The sequence below is a fragment of the Ixodes scapularis genome, unplaced genomic scaffold (assembly GCF_016920785.2).
Source record: "Ixodes scapularis isolate PalLabHiFi unplaced genomic scaffold, ASM1692078v2 PGA_scaffold5__190_contigs__length_132052651, whole genome shotgun sequence".
In the NCBI taxonomy this organism is placed as follows: Eukaryota; Metazoa; Arthropoda; class Arachnida; order Ixodida; family Ixodidae; genus Ixodes; species Ixodes scapularis.
The window spans coordinates 66,780,501-66,799,221 of NW_024609880.1; the positions used below are offsets into that span (position 1 = coordinate 66,780,501).

Below are 18,721 nucleotides of genomic sequence, written 5' to 3' on the forward strand. Positions count from 1 at the left end.
ATACTAGATACTGTAATTATTTTCATATCGCTGTGTCACAGCAAAAAGTTTGCTGTGAATTTTTTTTTTATTTTTTCGTGAAGAGGGGAAAGGGGAAAAGCCTGCAACTCACAAGGGTCGAAAAAGAACATACTGTTAAAAATTTGTGTACACTCTAAAAAAAAGCCTGTGCGTCTACTTTCACGCACAACACTCGGCGGGCCAATCACCGCGAGTTACGGAGGCAGCTCAGCGAATGACGATGTTGAAACATATGTTGAGACCAAAAAAAAACGCAGTTTGAGTTGTGACATTACGCAATGCAAGCGTGACGTTTTGCATTGCTTAAAGCACAAACTCATACTGCGTTTTCCGGTCTAAACATATGTTTTGGCGTCGTCATTCGCTGAGCTGCCTCTGTAACTTGCGGTGATTGGCTCTCCAAGTGTAGTGCAAGAAAGTAGATGCACGGGCTTTTTTTTAGAGTGAGCGCCCTGTCGATATATGTAAGCGTTCACAGTAAACAATAGCGAGTTTTAGTAGACCGTGTTTCCCGCCCCGCTAAGCCCCTCCGCTACCCGGAACTCTACAGCCAACGCCATCGGCGCGCAGGCGCAGTGGCGGTTTCTTCGTAGCGGAGGGCTAGCGGAGCGGGAAACACGGTCTACTAAAACGCCCTAATAACCAGAAAAAGGATTACGGTTTCTTATTTCCATTGAGTTGAGTTCTGCTTCAGTTGATTTTTATGTTTTCAATTTCGACACATTTAATAGCACATTTGGCATAAAAAAGTATGTCACTGGGAGTAAAAAAAATATTTGAGCTGAATTGCTGAGCCTGCAAAACAATTAGAAGGTGTATAAACAGCACAAGATATTAAATGTGTTAACAGAGCCTCGGTTCGTGGTGTGCGTGTTAATAAATTTCTTCCCTCCCTCCCCCACTGCCCCGCTTTCCCGCATTTCGCTTGCAGGAAGGTAGTCACCCTAACTACTAGTATAAATAAAATATGTTAGATACAGGCTGGCAGCTTGAGGAACGGGTTGTGTGACTTATGGAAAATGCACGATTCTTGCTCTGTGATTGGTTCTTTTCGGCGTTCTTGAATCTCATTCGCTACGGAGAGGTAATGATATGCTCGGGACTTGCCATGCCCTGTGCTCTTTAAACTGTCACTGACTGTAACTGTGAGCACTTGATGCTCGGAGTACAATGCATACAACTATCCCAATTTGTATGAATTGTTTACCCCAGACCTTTCTGATGAGCTTTGTCCGTCGTCGCAGTGCTCAAAAGACCGCGTCCATCCAGCCTGCAATCATGACGCTGAAGCTGCTCCTGTTGCCCCTGTTCCTCGCCCTGGCCTGCGGAGGTGAGCTGCAACGGACAGATTGTTCTCGAAGTCGGTCATCACCACGGGGGGTCCAAGTGCAAAGGCCGACTCTCTTTCTCGCCACAAGATCGAAAAAAAGAAAGAAAATGTCCTACACATAAACTCTTAAAAAAAAAAAAAAAATGTTATGCTTCAAGAATTTTTTTAGCTTGTGAGGAGCGGTACTGCCTCAAGCACTATCACCCCTGGGCGCACGAGGAAGGCAACTGGCCGATGAAGACCTCTTTCGCGTCAAAAAAGAGGTTTAAAAGAACCCCTTGTAGGTTTTTCACGAAGAACCCTTTTAAGGGGTGCTTAAAAAAAAACTTTTTAGGGTCCAAAATATAGACAAGCCGAAGAACCCATCAGAGTTATTTTACGACCAGATTGTTTCTTAGAGTGTATTACACCTTTATGAGTATAGAAAATGTGCTTCGACTTCTTACACCGATGGCTACAGACATTCAGTTTCCCTATTTCTTACGTAATTCGCCATTTGTATTTTTTTTAAAGGTAGGATAAGAGTGTAAAGTATGGGTGCTGCGGTGCAGTGTGGGGGGCGATAACCTACCCGAACCGCTTTAGCGAAAGTAGTGTTAATGGCTGCGTAAAATAATTTCGCCTGTGTAGCCATATTTTTTCATGCAGTCCATGACAATGGCATTGAGCGTACTAAATACATTGCATTCTTCTCTACCTCACGCACTAGACGGTTGCATCATTTAAGCATTGTACAAGAATCAAATAAAAACTAAAAACAACAAGAACAAACAGCGCAGTTTATATCCCTTTTTTTAGATTGTATTGTTTTAAATGATTCCTTATGTGCACGTCTGGTTGAGCTGTGGAACATTGTCGACGGAGTTACGCTTATGCTTGCATACGTTTTATTCTTAAATTATACATCTCTCTTGGTCTTAATGTGTGGTTGTTTGAATTGTTATTTTCTAGGATGTTTTGTCTTATTGTTGTTATTTATTTTACCATAACTGGGAGCCGTTGTTTCACCCTGCAACTACCTAAAATGAGGTCGCAGTATGTGCGAATAAATAATAAATATGAAAGGTTCACTCTTTCTTTTATCAAGTTAATATTCAGAAGATACATCCGCTCGTTAAACATGAGCTTTGAGGCAAATGCGGTCACTGTAAAGCGAGCAAGGTCGGTTACATACAGGCGATAATATTTATTTGTTTATTTTATTTATTTCAAGATACTGCCAATACCTGTTAGGGATTATAGCAGACATTGGAAATACACAATAAATACAAAATGAGGGGCAGGAGTAACAAATTCCATGACATTTTACATCTTGATTACAATAGCAAAAACGACACTAATGAACCATTTACAAGGTGAGCCTCAACTGCCTCGATAAAATATTCAACACTGCCATATAGTTGAAAAAATGTGGGTCACAATTACTTCAATCTCTTATTGCAGCAGGAAAAAAAGAGTGCCTAAAACTGTTCCTGTTAAAGGAGTACTTGACAAGTGTATTGCTGTGTTTATGTCTAGTTGCCTTTGTTTCTGATGCTTTACGTGCTTTTTTGTTTTGTTTTAAAAGCATCGTTCAAAAAATAGAAGATGTCGTATTTGTTTGAAATCGATCATCCATGTCACGCGTTTGATTGTACTAAATAATGTCACTGAAAGCAATAAATGTTGATATATAAATCATAATAACCACCGAATCCAGGTTTTGCAATCAACACGCATTCTCTCTTTTATTATTTTTTTCTTTGAGCGAGTGATTTGTCTTGGTTGTTCACTTTATGAGAATAAAGCAATAATGCTGGAGAAAGACCGACATCTAGCATGAGAAACGGATGGGTGGTTCAAATTCCCAAGTTCCAACATCATGTCTTGCCTCTGTTGTTTCCTCATTTTTGTAGACTATACAATGCGTGACGCTGTTAGCGTAGAACCGAGGTCGGTGCTTTTAGGCATTTGATTCGAAGATGTACGTATATTGGGAGGTAGGGGGGGGGGGGGGGGGGGGGCAGGCGCTGGCCACCAAGTTACGCGTTGCTCCCCCAAATGATTGATTCCCACCACAGTATAGACCAGGGACGTTTTGGCTACGGGGCCCGATTGGCGACCTGCCGCAGTTTCGAGGGCCAGGAAATGTATAAGACAGTATAACTGAGGAGATACTAAGTATACACAAGCCTGAATAAGCATTTAAATACAACACCGTAAACTAAAGCAAAAAATAATTAAGGTCGATGAATACATATTTATACGCTTTATTTTTAAATACCACATGTTGCTAATTATTATATCACAAAATAATTGTGACCCAGAGAATTCACCAGGCATAAACCAAAGCGCATATGAAGTTTGAAAAAGGACAGAATACTAATGAGAACGATAGGTCGGATGATGACAATGCGGAGAGCAAGTTCGTCTGCTTCTTTTGCGGGGGTTGTGGTGACGCTAGAACGCCGAGCTCTAATTGGTTCTGATTGAATGATATTGGGTAGACCTCAGGCCAGCTTGCCTAACCAGCTTGCTTTAAGGTCTACCCTCTGTCCTTCAGTCAGAGTCAATCAGAGCTCGGCGTTCGGACGTCACCAAGACCCCCGCAAAAGAAGCAGACGAACTTGCGCTTCGCAAGGGTTATGATGACACAGATCATCGGTACAGAACGTCAGGGTAATTCAAATAGTGGTGATGGCGATGCACAATAAATATTATGGCTAGAGAACCCACGTTATCATGCAGATGTTCTCTAATTCTCTCTGTAACTTCGATAGCGCTTTTTTAAAACGCGTCGCAGCATTCTTTTTTTTTTTTTTTTTACGCGCTTTTTTGTTTGTTTTGTTTTTGTAGCAGCAGTGCCGCGTGCCGGACGGAGCGCCTCCGCGGGCCGGGGTTTGGAGACCCCAATACGCTGATTCATAGCCTCCTATATACTGACAAAGTCTGGCAGATCGCCACGAGAAGCGGCCACCGAAATGGAGAAGGTGGAGCGGCAGACAACGGATGTGAGGAGAGCCACGTGACTGGCGCCCCGCTGCGGCGAGACGCCGAAACACACTTCTCTAGAGCGAACAAGCGTGTTTCGGGTCCTCGCCGCTGCAAAAGCTTTTCGCTGACGTCCAGGTTCCCCGAGAAATGCCTCTTTGATGCTCTGTGCTACCAGATCCTCGCACTCCAAATCTGCGACCGGGCACTCTATATGGCTCCGTCGTCTAACTTCCAGGCCTTGTGAGTATAGAGGAGGCTATGGCTGATCACAAGCAAGACCGCGTTTGCTCACACCAGGGGCCAACGCGAACATGTTTGCAAACAGCGCGTGCTCACAAACCAGATTCGCGTGAGTGGACCCGTCCGAGGGTCCTCTCAGTGGCAACAGCATGCAGCGTCACCGCATGCAGTGTCGCGACGTTGGGGCCCTTTTCACCTTAGCAGAGAGAACGCTGGAGAGGAGGTCGCCACTCGCTCTGCTGAAGTAGAGAGAAGGGGAAGGATCTAGCTACCCCAGAACACCAGTCACCGATTATAATATATATTCGAGTCTTTCGATGCTGATAGCAAAATAAAAGTACAAGGGCCGGTGACCGCTGTTTCCGCCATCAATGTCACGCTATATACAACACTCAAAATTTTAAGCCATAAAAATTACTTCGAATACTAAGCGAGTTAAGAAGAAAGTGATTTTCATACACGTTTTGAAAATTCCCCTCAAATAATAGTGCAAAGAAATATTTTATTTAGTATAACTATAAGCACTAAGAAAGAAAGAAGCTGTATTTTTGCAACAAAACGTATCGTATTTTCCGGACTCTGCGCCGAGTACTTGGGGGAAATGAGGAGACAAGAGCGCGTGGAGACGTCAGAACGCCGAGCTGTAGGTATTTCGCACGTGGTGCGAAATACCTGCAGGTGCGTACTATACGAGGATTTATTTTTTTAGATCGCTCATTATGACGAGACGTGACAGTTTTCATGAATGATAGACTATGTTAATGATGACTTGTGTCTGATAGAGGAGTCTTTGTGAGCTGATCAAATAAGCATTTGTCAAAGTCGACTATGCTTGAGAATATTTCACATGCGGACTAGACACTTTGTGCATGGGCGCCCCCCCCCCCCCCCAGTTCTCAGAGGGGGGGGACAAGGCATGTGTTTTGCCCCCCCCCCCCCCCCCCCCTGAAACAGCCACAACTGGGTAGGGAAACACTGGTCGGCGGCGCCCAAGGGATACCAAGGGTACCGCACCCGGCTCTGAGGGGGAGGGGGTCTGGTTTGCTTCCCCCCCCCCCCCCCCCCACACACTCAAAAACAAGTTGGTACGCCACTGACTGTGCGGACTATGCACCGGGGGGCGGACTATGCACCGAGCGGCAATCTAATTCTTTTTTAACCGAAATTTGTCTCTGCAGACTATACACTGGGTGGGGACTAGAACCTGGAAAATACAGTAATTGCATTCAAGATAGAAATCCTTAACGTTCTTGAGTGCATAAATAATTGGAGTGATATTAGCTTGGCATATTTATTTATTTATTTACTTTCAAGATCGTCAGACATTACGGAGTGGAGTGCTAAAAGAAACAACGAATATAATGGGGGAAAACAACAACAATAAAGAAACAACACAATAATGGTTTATAACAAAACAGAAAGTTAGAAATAGCATCTTTGAAAGTAGCTTGGTAATGGATAGTAGCGATTTGCTTTGGTGGTCTGAATTCTAAACGACTGGAAATATATAAGTGGGTGCTAGTACGTGATAGTGCAGAGAAGGATGATGATAGATTTCGGGAAATAGTGATAAATGGGAACACTGTCTACGAAAAACAAAACTCTGTAATGATAATGAAGGTTTCATAGAGGTTATCTTAGCAGTTCAATGGTAGTTAGAAAGTATGAAACGTGCCGATTTGTTTTAAACTGTTTCTAAGGACGAAATAAGGTACTTGATGCAGGGGTCGCAGACGGAAACTGTATATCAAGCTTCAATCTTTCAAGGTTGAGGGACGAGGGGCGCAGTATATGGTGCCGTCATCAACAAAAGGGTAGATTTAGCCAGTGCAGCATGTAACTGTGACCTCCTTGCTCAGAGCCAGAATACATCGAGACTCCAGGAGCCTACAACAGGACAAGACCAGGAGACAGCATGCCCGTGGGTAGCAAGTTGGGCTTTGGCTGCTTGTACCCGATCTCGTCACCGGTGCACGGCCCGGTGGCGTACCACAACAACCGGCTGGTTTTCGAGCGGTCCGTGGTGCCCCATGGCGGACTGGTGCGGTTCCACTGTCCCATGCAGCGCTTCCACAAGTTGGCCGGTGCCCCAGTGGTGCAGTGTATAGACGGAACCTTCAACGAGTCCCTACCTACCTGCGACAAGGCGCTCTTTGGTGAGAGTTGAAGGCGTCCACATGCAGCGATGTCTGTGTACTGGCCTTTTGTGCCCTCTGTTGAAAGGTGTGGCAACCCTGCACAATAGCGGGTGCAGGAGACGCGGCCAAAGTTGGAACACTAGAAAAGTCCACTTTATCATCGTCTTAGTCGTATGTAGCTCTGAATATATTGTCAATGAGAGGTTGATCCCTCGGAAGCTTCTTACCTTCGATAACACTTCGGTGTTTCGTGAGCCTCGAGCATGCACGCGCACTAAAGCACGGCGGAAGGCCGATCCTATAAAATAAATTTCCTGCCGTTCTCGTTGCTTACACATGGCGTCATCGAATAACGCTAATAATCATTCGTGCCTATTGTTTTACCAAGAAGAACAAATTTGGTTGTGTGTAATGCATGCTGAAAAAGGTATAGTGTACTGTGTACGTGCTCTGCTCCAAGACCACCACAATGGCAGCTGATGTGAGGTCAATGTAAGTCATGCATATTTTTTTTTAGTTAGTGGCTCTAGCAGTGGCGTCGTAAGACATTGCAGACATCTGAAGTTAACAATTCTGGGGAAATGAAGGGAAATTCCTCTCCCGTAGACGCTAGGTATTTTTCTGGCGCTGGCTTCGGTCGTTTTCCACCTTTGCTAGACTTCCTCCTTTCTTTTTCTACCGCAGCCAGGCGGTTTATTATTCCGGAGCCAAAGGCGTGGACTTTACCCAGAGGAAGGCTATTACCTCGCAGGAGATTCATATTTGTTTCTTCCGTCTCCTTGCAACCGCCTCGACGGCCCTACCTAATGGACCTTATATCCTTCGGCAGAACAGCGTCTGGTGGCGTACGTCGAGGCGGACTACGTGCTTGCGCCAGGGGGCGTCTTCGTTGTGCCTCCGAACAACCCAGTCGAGATCACTTGCCGCAGGACTCTCGAGCCCGGAGGTCACGCTCCCCAGTGGCAGTGGGACGTCAACACCAACGTCTTCGTCAAAGGTAGGAGGACTCCTTGTCTTCTGGTACTGTCAGGGTGCACGTGTGTGGCTGATATTTATTAGAAAGTTGCATCTCCTATCCAACCAATTATATTTATTACTCACACATCTTAAATTACTACTCATTTAACAAATTAGCAACATGTCTCGAATGATGTTTTGCTGCCCCTCTTTCAAAGAGGGAGCACCTTCAGGGGCAGTGTGTAGCGGCACATGATTTGGCTCAGAATGTCACTGAAGACGCACGCCTCTTGACATAATTAAACATGTAGTAATTTCTTAATGCATATATTCCGTTTTTTTTAATATATTGATTTGCATAATATAGAACATTATTGCGGTAATACGACTAAAAATATGTTCTTATTTTGTATCCAAACGTGTCAATGAATGCGGCACATGCAGCCGAGATTTTGTCTTGCGCGACTGCGAAAGGAGTTACCGGCAAAGCTCAACCGCACCCTCCGGAACGGTCGCGTGCTCGCAGAGGGCACATTCCTGGTTAGTCCGACGTCTGTGCTCCGCCTTCATCCAAAAGAAGGCACGAAGGGCGTCTTCATCTGCTACGACGGTCGAGAGGACGTCATTCTTCGCCTCGAAGCCAGAGGTGAGCCGTGCCGTGCATGTGAAATGCAAATTCACGTTTGTTTGTCTTTTCAAAGGAGGAAGAGACGAGAGTTGAAAGCGACTATTACCCGAGTAGTGTTTCACCTCCGTATAATTTGGAGACCTGACGCAGAACAATGTTAGTCCGACATCCCGAAAAGTTGCCCAAGTTACACTTACCGTCTTGTATATTGCCGTTGCCATGCAAGAAAACGATCAAGCAGTGCTACTCAGTTCAAGCAAAATGGAAACTTAGTAAAATTCCGAACGCCAATTTCTGAAAGCAAGCGGTATTGCGGTATTCCCTTTGAGCCTATGTGTGGGTGTTCATCCAGTTATTTCACCCAATCGCGCGGGCATCTTTAGCTTAGAACACCTACCTTTTTACGGTAAAGATTAAGTTACTGTAGAGGTTGGGTCTTCACTGTGTATACATATACACAAAAACAAAATTCGCAGCTTTTCGCCTGTGTGCAAAGAAGTGATAGCGATAACTGTTATTACACACCTACTTTTTTTTGTGCATACATCCGCTTTTTTTGTGTGTGCATATGTCCATTTTTTTATTTACTCGATCACACACAACAGGGCCCCGTGATCACTTATACATGCAGGAAAGGGAACACACTGCACACGTTATAGTCACCGATCGAGACATGTACCGTTACGAGTTCAGGGTTGCTTTACGTCTGATATAACACGCAAACCGAGTTTTACGGTCAGAAATATGAAGCGGCGTCCCCCGCCAACCGTATTGGACACTGCTACCTAGCGAGAAAGCCTTGTGCGCACATTTTAACTGGCATCACGGGACGGTGCACGTTTCTGCCCCACAATGCTGCCGTCATGTGCAGCTGCATGTTGAGGGTCCGAAAGACGCAGCAAAGCCGCGTCGTTGCAGGTGACCGCTGCCCCAGCATCCCGCTGTCGCGAGGCCTCAAGATGCGCTCCAACTCCATCAAGGCGGACTTCGCGTGCGAGTCGCCCGCCCTGCTGCAGGGGCCAGTGAGCGTTCGGTGTCAGCACTTCCGTCGCTGGGACAGGGAACCTCCGGTGTGCGTGTATCCCGAATGCGCCGCGCCCGTGGTCGACGAAAACGGCCAGGTCCGGGCCCCAGAGTTCCCTTGCACCTTGCCCGAGCTGTCCGGGGCCCTGGAAGCCTTCAGTGGGTTCCGCAAGGTCAGGTCCGGCGACGTGGTCGCTCCGGGCGAGAACGTGCGCTTCCACTGCGCTCCAGTCGGGGTCTTCATGCTGGTCGGGACGTCGCAGCTGCACTGTGTCAAGGGCGTCTGGAGCGACCAGATGCCCGTATGCGCTTTCGGAGTCCGTGAGTAAAAAAAACAAAACAAAAAATCAAAGTTGATAAACTTGGAGACGCACACAATGGTGTTTGGTAAAGTGGGCGCATGCTGTGTCTGGGAACGTCATGTGATGCCTTGAGGCCACGCGACTTTGTGACGTCACGCGAAGACGTGCTCTACATTAGCTCAGTCACAGAACTGCTCACAGAAATAAGCTGCTTGCACGAGCAGTACCCACCTCCACAGCTCGCCTTCCGTAGCCTCCTCTCGTTTGACGCGCCACCGTTTTGGGGGGACGGCTGCTACAGTAACTGCACCGTATTCTATGGACTATGTTTCAAAGCACAGCATCTAGATGCCGTTTCAGCGTACTCAATGGAACACAGCTTTGAAACGGGGGTATACCCCCTCCGCGGGAGTTCCACAACTGAGGTAATATAGTAACGTTGGTCATGGTGTCATTTGATGTTGTAATGTCACGTGATGATGTCACGCAACGTCATGGTGTCACGGGTGATATCACGTGACGTCAGGATGACTCGTGTCACCTTAATAGGGAGTATTGACTTGCGGCCTTAGCTGCGTGCGTGGCTGCTGAATGCGTGCTGACGGTGAGCTTCCGCAGTTATTTTGTAACGTGCATTCCACACCATCAAGATTGCCGGTCCTGGCAGGCTATTGAAGGGGTCACGAAACGATACTCACGCGGACCGCCACTGATTCAGAAGCTACTTAGTCGCGGTGAAAGTGCGAGGATAAAGGGGGACTGTTTCTTTCAGTCTTGCCTTCGTAAATTTTGATGAAGTAATTGTGAGATCGAAATGACCCGCCTGACGGCAGTTGAGCGCGGCTCATGGATTGGACACGCCGCGTGAGCACTCGAATGTGGCTCGTAACAGTGAATCGGCGGACAGTCATGTAGCGACGTCCAACCACTGAGCTAGTGAGAATAGCCGAACTCTATCAATGACTGGAGCTCAACACGCGTCTTCTACTTTGCCGACCCCAGCGCTATGGTTAATTAACGCATGCAGGTGGCGTAGCACAGGCACCAGGCCACGTGGCTACTTGTTCTGGCTCCGAGTTGAGGGAATGAACGATGCTCAAATTTCTCGAATTTATTTACCGACTGCCATTACTTATAAAGAAAAATGAAGGCAACTTTACTCGGTTATTAACGTTAGGGAGTGATTCAAAATAGTATTTAGCGAAAGTAAAAAAAAAAAAAAATCGTTTCATAGCCCCTTTAATGTGAGCTCGTTCTGAGCAAGCGCCCTAATCAACGCCCACAAATATGGCGTCCAGTGAATACCCCCTATAGACAGATGTCACTAAGCGTTTCATGCATGCATGACGCCGCCATTAGTGCAGTTCACAACCAATGCACGAGGTACCTCGCGCCGCCTCGTGCTCTGCTCGCGTAGACCCCCAGCGGGGTTGTCGCGCATGCAGAGAGACTATAGTTCCCAAGATGCATAGCGGCAGAGGTGGCGTAGACAAACGGTGAGATTGCTTACACATTGATGTGGGTTAATAGTGAAGTTTAGAATTCGAATCGAATGATATTGCATAAATATTTCGATTCGACTTTTGAACCCCTCCTTGTACTTAAGATTTCGATTAATCGAATATCAGTATACTGCTGGATAAAATTCGGCTTTATTCACGCTGTTCCTAAGGTGAAATTGTCCTCACGGGCTTGTATCTGCTTTAAGAAGCCTTGATTAACGAACCATTTTCACAGAATGTAGTTCGTTTCTTGAGCTCCTCGAACGAAGTAGTCGTGCCCCCATGCTTTTTGCACGCGCACGACGAGAACCCGTAATCCATGCACGTCGCCCCTTTGAATACGAGGATCTCGCATCACCTGCACCCAACTCTCTACCAATACAAGTCTATTTATCGTTTTTTTACGCCCTTTAATATATCACATCATTATCCAAAATCGAATTGCACCAATAACTGAATAACTAAACCGGTCTCTTCCGCTTACCCTTCGCTATCTTTTTTTTCTTCTTTTTTTTTTTTAAGAAATACATTATTAAGTGCGATAGAATTTCTTTAGATAGCCTGTACAAAAAATTTCTCATCTCTAACACAAAATGGATGCACATACGCTTGAGGATGACAAGCGTATAAATTGAGAACAAAGAATAAATTACTTCCGAACGTCCCCAAAGGGGAATAATCAAATCAAAGATCCTAATACTTTGAGCACAAAGCTCAAACACTGTGCCAAGGGGGAGACAAATGAAGCGGTAGTTGTTATACTATCGCGCGCAAGCGTGTCGCGGGACCATGCAGCGCTCGCGGAATGTGCCGCACTCTTCACAATGCCTCATGAGAGGAAGGGGAAACAGTCGAACAGAATCGTCTTCATTATTCGAAACAAAAATGTACAGATAGTTGATTTTTCGTATCAGCGGAATATAACCAGCGGTGACCATTTCGGCGTAGTCTGTAGCAAAACACCCCAAAAACACAGACCCGTTTTTAGTCTTGTGAACATTACAACAAACTTTTTGTATAGTATTCGATTTGATATTCGAATGTTTGGCCACTATTCGGAAAAATTCCCTTCAAATTCGATTCGAGTTCAAATTTCACTATTCGCAAACCTCTACTTGTATGACTTTGACCTGTGCGTCGGTCGGGCGCCCTGTCACGCATAAAGTCCCTTGATAAACTTCACGCTTTCAAGTACCGCCAACCATTGTTGTGGAAACGCGCAAGACACGTGCCACGAGCGAGCGCTCCGCCGCCATTCGCTTCCAAGGGCCGCTCGTTTCAGTGCTGCGCCGCCATTTGCTTCCAAGGGCCGCTCGCGACACGGGCCACGTGCACTGACGCATTTGACGCTACTTGCAAGACAAACGCCAACAGATCGAGGGGCTTTAGTCACGCATAGTGCTAGAACAAAAACACCTCGGGAGTCTATACTCCGTTTCACCGTATGATGGACCGTAACGGGCGTTACGAGTCACCAAATGTCATCCGTCTTGCGTCAAAACAAAAATATATTTTGCATCAACACAAATTTTGATATTAGATGACAAAATTAACTAGTGGTAGTGTATAAAAAAAAAAAAAAACAAGGTAACGGCTTTATAACCAGATAACAAATCTGAACAAGATCATCATCATGGGAAATTGTGACAACCGGAGTGACAACCGATTTACGTGCCATTATTTTGCAGCTTCATACTCAAACAAAGAGCCATTGCCATTCTTGCATCTTAGTCCGGGTCATCCCAAGTAGCATTTTGAAAAGTGGACACAACTGCTCATTTACAGGACAAAGGAAGAATAACGAAACCTAAATCACGAGCAGACAATCGCTTTTCTTTTGCCTCCTCAAGAACCGCGTCACGCTTGTGGGTATGTACAAACTGTACGATATCGTTACGGATCGTCCTTTTCCTTGTTGGCACAGGGTGGCGTACTTTGACATCTGAATTGGAAATCTGCCCCCCACCAGCTCTCTAACTTTACTGATTAAATGCATGCGTTTTTTTCATCATTTTTCGGAATGCCCTTTATCTTGTAAGTTTCGGTTTCGGGAGTACCACTCCCGGAACTTTAACAACACATACGTGTTGCTAATAGGTGTTGCTAATAGTATTTAAAAAAATATATTATGAAGATAAACTTTGGAAAGATAGCCAGGAAAAGCAAATGAAACATCCATATCTGAGTGTTTAATTATGACAGACATATCGCTATCTTAGCCTTCCAACAAAATGGGACGAGCGCTCACGTTAGCGAATCTTTCGTTGTCTCTAAGCTGAAGTTTTAATGAACCAGTAGAAAGCACTCCGAGCTTCTAGGCTGCTACCCTCGCGTAAGGCTGTCTGGCAGTGACAAGCTTAGGCTGAAAGCCAAAATAAAAAAATGTATGGCAAATTGTTAGGCAATTGTATTGCATACGTGAGACATTCTGGCTTAATCGTTCAGCAGTTACACTTTATAGCCAAGCACACCGACGTTAGTCTGTTTAGTATGGGATTAGTCCCTAGTGCTAAAACTCAGGTGTCTACCATCTTTGCTCGCGCTGTTCGTCACTGAGATTCCGCTCAGCTAAACGGCTACGTTCACGGCACTCTTCGTGAGATAACGCGTACCATACCGCTTATCACCCCTCAGTTACTAGTGTGTCCTCCCTCAATCACGTAAATACCTTCTCCTCGCCCACCCCTAGACACCCCCCCCCCCCCCCCCCCCCCCCCCCCGGGCCCGGGTTAAAGCGTCAAGTTTCTCCTCCGTTGGTGCTCAGGGGGTCGAACTCCTCCTCACAAACCTCTAGCCACGTGACCTCCCTCGTCAACCAATCAGCGTCGAGCTTCGCGGTTGCGTCACGTTTTGGGCTTCACGAAATGCTGAGCAACTAGCCAAAGAGCGTTTCATGTTGCAATGTGAAGTGGCGCATGTGATCCGTTCCATCTGCAGCCAACAGCCTGGCAGTGACGATGACGTCTCAGCACGCTGTGGCTCCCGGTGGCGTGGTGCACGTGCTGCCCTTCGCCCAAGTCGGACTGCGGTGCGTGAGCACCGACAAGAGCCTGCCGCCACAGTGGATGCATGACGGCGAAGTCAACGTCACAGCCAGAGGTGCCGTATATGCCATCCGATTGATTACGGAGTTCGAAGAGACGAGAGCTAACCATAGAACAAAAAAACAATAGTAACAATAATAAAAACAAGCTACTTGCAATGTTTCGAGTTCTTAAACTATATATATATATATATCGAAGTGAAAAACTTCTAAAGGTACGTTTATACTCCAACGTAACGTCGACGGGCGCGGCGTAGCGCAGCACGCACAGATACTGATTGGTTGCAGATATGAAGTTCCTGGTTGCCGGCCAATGAAAGGCGCGCGTTCTGAGCTACGCTGCGTTCGCTGCGCTAAACGTCGGAGTATAAACAGCCCTTAAGTCATCTCCTGACGAAACCGAGTCTCTCGGCGAAGCTAGATTAAACTTCCGCTGTTTGTTGTTTCTCACCGTGAGTTTTTCACTTCGTTATATTTACGCCTTCGGCCCCTTGGCTCCTATGCCACCATGCCCACTATATATATATATATAATGTCAAAGATTCGTACCTTAGGAGTTGCTATGCTAGGAAGTTTATTGTGTGTATTATGACAGTTCAGATATATGAAAAAAATGACTCGAAACATCTACGTATGGACTTCTCTGTAAACGCCAGAGTATTTACTCATTACAGATCTTGAGAGCAAATGTTGTCTCCTTGGTGACGCAGAATCCAGCGACATGCTGATGTCCACCAGCATGCTGACCTTCACGGCCAATCCGGGCACCGACGTCCGATTCACGTGCACCTCTCACCCTGAGAGTCGGTGGGCCGACACACGTACGATACACGTCATGGCCACAGGTAGGAGCAGACGATAAAAAACAACAAACATTATTATTGTTAAGCATGTCTTCACTAAAAGGCTTCTCTCTTATCCTTTGTCTTCTGAAATCGGAGAGAGAGAGAAAGGGGTGGAGATCTGTATGGGTGAGGGGTATTGGATACTTGAAACTTTCGCGTTTTGTGTACTTTGGCTGCCACGACAAAGTCGAGCAGAGTGTCCAATAAAGTCGGCTTCTGGTCAGTAATTGTAAAAATATACCTTTTGTAAAACATGCTGCGCAGCGCCAGCGCGGAAATGTGTTTTCTTAGGAAACCGTAACTTAAAAAACACGCCCATATTAACGTTTTGTTTTTTGTTTAATTTGTAACATGCTGTATCCTTGTTTTTTTTTTTTGTTTGTTTGTTTTTGTAAAGTATGTGTTGAATTAGTCGTTTTCGAGGATGCTCAGGCTTCTTTTTTTTTCTCTTAGTGATAACGGCGTGTGGCTGTGCTTTCGTACGCTCGGTTCACACATACCTTTAAATGTAGTCATTAGAAAACTAATTACAAGTAATAATGACTTGCACGTGACGTTATTGCATCTTGCTAATGGTAATTTGTTCTGGCCGAAAGAGATGAAAAGTATTTTTTCGCCCACAATGTAGGAAGAAACGAAAGCGATAGCTGCAGCACCGTCACGCGCGCAATGCGGGTGGAAAGGTGCCGCCACGCACCTGAGGACGGAGGTGCGACGTGGTTAATTTTTATAACTGTCGTGGTTGGCGTCGTGGATACCACTGACGACTGCCACCAGTAATCCGTGAAGTAAGTGGGTAAGCGCGATGGCAGTCTCTAAAACCATCCAACATTACGCGTAGCAACTGGATACTGCCAAAGTGGGACTTTGCATAACGCGAGTAAGTTTGAAAACAAGTCTTTCAAGCAGACGACACGATTATTAGGGCGGAGCGCATATGCCATCGCTCGCCTTCACTCGCTTCTCGCGGCACGGTGGACGGAGTCCCGGCTCCCGACTTCCCTCTCGAGGGAAGAAGGGGTTTTACATTTTTCGCGCACTCGGTGACGACGGGCAACGAGGACAAAATCTCTGCAAAGTGTCGACCATAAAGCTATCGCTTTAAAACAAAAATTGTGCTGCGAAATGTGTGCTGCAAAAGGTACGCTTTTAGCAGCAAGGCCGCCTCAATGGCCGTTTTTCTCACGTCAAGTCATGTATACGTATATACATCCACACACAGAAGAAAAACAGAAAGAAACCATGGCCTTTTCACAGTTAGACGTAAATACGCTCTCGGGTTTCGGGGCTCACGCAGAACGTGCCTGTCCCGGGATCTCCAGCACCCGGGGTTTGCGCGTGCGCGCCAACTACGACATGGCAGTCTTCAGCTGCGACCCCCCGAGCCAGCTGATCGGCGGGTCATTGCTGCAGTGCCAGCCCTTCGGCCAGTGGGATCTCCCTGTTCCGCGATGCGTCTACCCGCACACGAAGAACACCACCTGCAGCGGTGGTACTGGTGAGTAGGATGGCGCGTCGCTATGGAACAAACGAAGATAAACAATGGTACTACCGGATATTTGAAACGGGGGTAGTAAACAACCATAGGTGCCGCAATCTTCAGAGTTAAGGATGAATGGGTCCATGGAAGATGAATTGTTACAATCATACCTGATGGTACTTGAGAAGGATCTTGTAAGCTTGTAGAGTGACAGCCGATATCGGATCCTGAACCTCTTCAGGCCTTTGGGAAGAAGTCAAGACATCGGCGGGCACTCTGTAACTTCCAGGAGATTTCTTTTCAGGTCCTCCCTGTCAGAATTAACCACTTTTCAGAGCGCAGCTTTTAAGCACCCGTTTCTGGGTTGAGCGGCGTCGCCTTCGCCGCCGGCGTAACCGCGCGTTGCATTATGGGACGTTTCCCATAATGTCGTCACAAGTAACGTCACGTGACGTCACACGTGACGCCAATCAACCCGGGAAAATTTTTACGATAAATTTAGCGGGAAAATTTTTCCGCTAATTTTAGTGGGGAAATTGACGTCACGTGACTTCAACGCCAATTCAGTTTCCCCACTAAATTTAGCGGGAAAATGTTTATAAATTTCCCGCTGAATTTAGCTGAAAAATGTTGGTGAATTGCCCGCTAAATTTAGTTTGAATATTTCCTCGCTACATTTAGCGGAGACATTTTCGCTACTTTTAGCGGGAAATTTAGCGAAAATTTTCCGCTAAAGGGGAGGGGAGCAGGAGAGGAGGAGGGGAGGTGAAGGAGGGGAATACCCTCCCCTTCGTACCCTCTCCTCCTCCTCCTCCTCAATAGCTGCGCTCCAATTCGGCGTTACAGAGAATTGTAAATGTCTTTCATTTTGTTTTAATAATACCATGGTAATGTATATACGAGAGGGCTGGTGAAGTCGACCACAAGTAGTTCCTGGCAGGCATGGGAAGGCTTCGGGAAGTGTAATGGACCAGCAAAGTTGTCTCAAGGGATGCTCGCGGGATTCTATCGGTTCCTAGCTGTTATGGAAAAATCGACCCATTCAACCGTCTGCGTTTGGCGGTTCATTGTGGACTGCCTCTGAATTATCATGTACGCACAATTAATTACCGAGCGCTGCTAAGAAAAACAACAACAAATTACTTGGGTATTCGTTATTTCAAGTACTACTGCTAACCACAATCCAGCATTGCAATATATAATATATATATAATGAAAACTTTATGTGTATGTACTATAGTCTATAACACGCATGGCTATGGAAACTAAAGAATACTTCTACTGAAAAGAGTACTGTCTAAACGCATCTCCTCATGACCCAATTCGTACAGGTGCGGGAACGAGGCCAGTTACCCCTCCCCGACCCGCTGCCAACCCCGTTCCCAAACCTCGTCCTGCGCCTGCCGACGTCCGTCCCGTCACCAAACCTGCACCTATCGTTGTTCCCGTTCCCGATCTTGATCCCATTGCAGAGCCCGGCGGCGACCCTGACGCTCAAACAGAATCCGAAGACGTGCCTGGGGACGACCGCAAAAGCCCAGTCGGTGCCGCTCCTAAACCCGACGTTGAGGTGGACACAGAGCTGAACCCAGACTTGGACCCTGTCGCCACTCCCGAGGACAGTCCTCCGCTGAAGCACGTGGCAAAGGTACCCATGCGAGAACACATGGAAGTCATCGAGAGGAAATATGCGGCTAACATGACCGACACCGGCGCAAGAGAACCCCCTAAGAAGATCACGCTGAAGTGCCCTTCGCCCGACGGCACGTTCCCTTACCCATTGCACTGCAGCAAGTTCATGCAGTGCGTCTCGGGGGTGCCCCGCATCCTGCAATGTCCAGAAGGTCTGCTGTTCAGCCTGGACCTCCAGATCTGCAGACGGAGCGCCCAGGAGCTGAAGGCATGCAGGGACAGACAACGTTTGCTCTTGTTCGGGTTCAAAGAGGAATAAAGCAACTTTTGCTTGGCGACTGTGTTCCTGAGTACACTCTGCGCGCTGCCATCGTTGCCTAATTAGGCAGTGGAACGCGTTCTGAGCATGATCATGCAGCAGCCCTCTTCTGAAGAATATCAGACGCTGCACATACGTCCACAGCCTATAGTGGCTCGGCATCTTTTCTTCCCGGTTGATAAGCGTTGAAAAGGCATATACCAAGGCGTGGCTCAGGACGTCTCGCCGCAGCGGTAGCACTGCTGTTGGCCGGGAGCGAAGGCAGACGCTTCACGTGCCTCACGCGAA

At 46.7% G+C, this 18,721-nt stretch overlaps 1 protein-coding gene across 1 annotated transcript; it reads left to right on the plus strand.

The window, feature by feature from the left end:
- The first annotated feature begins 1,299 nt into the window (after positions 1–1,299).
- Positions 1,300–18,433, plus strand: LOC8028285 (sushi, von Willebrand factor type A, EGF and pentraxin domain-containing protein 1-like). The gene is made up of 9 exons (XM_029985451.2): positions 1,300–1,351; positions 6,424–6,720; positions 7,532–7,699; positions 8,186–8,305; positions 9,206–9,631; positions 14,052–14,213; positions 14,868–15,002; positions 16,300–16,500; positions 17,955–18,433. Exons 1-9 carry the CDS (start codon positions 1,300–1,302, stop codon positions 18,431–18,433), a joined length of 2,040 nt encoding a protein of 679 aa, XP_029841311.2.
- The last annotated feature ends 288 nt before the right edge of the window (positions 18,434–18,721 follow it).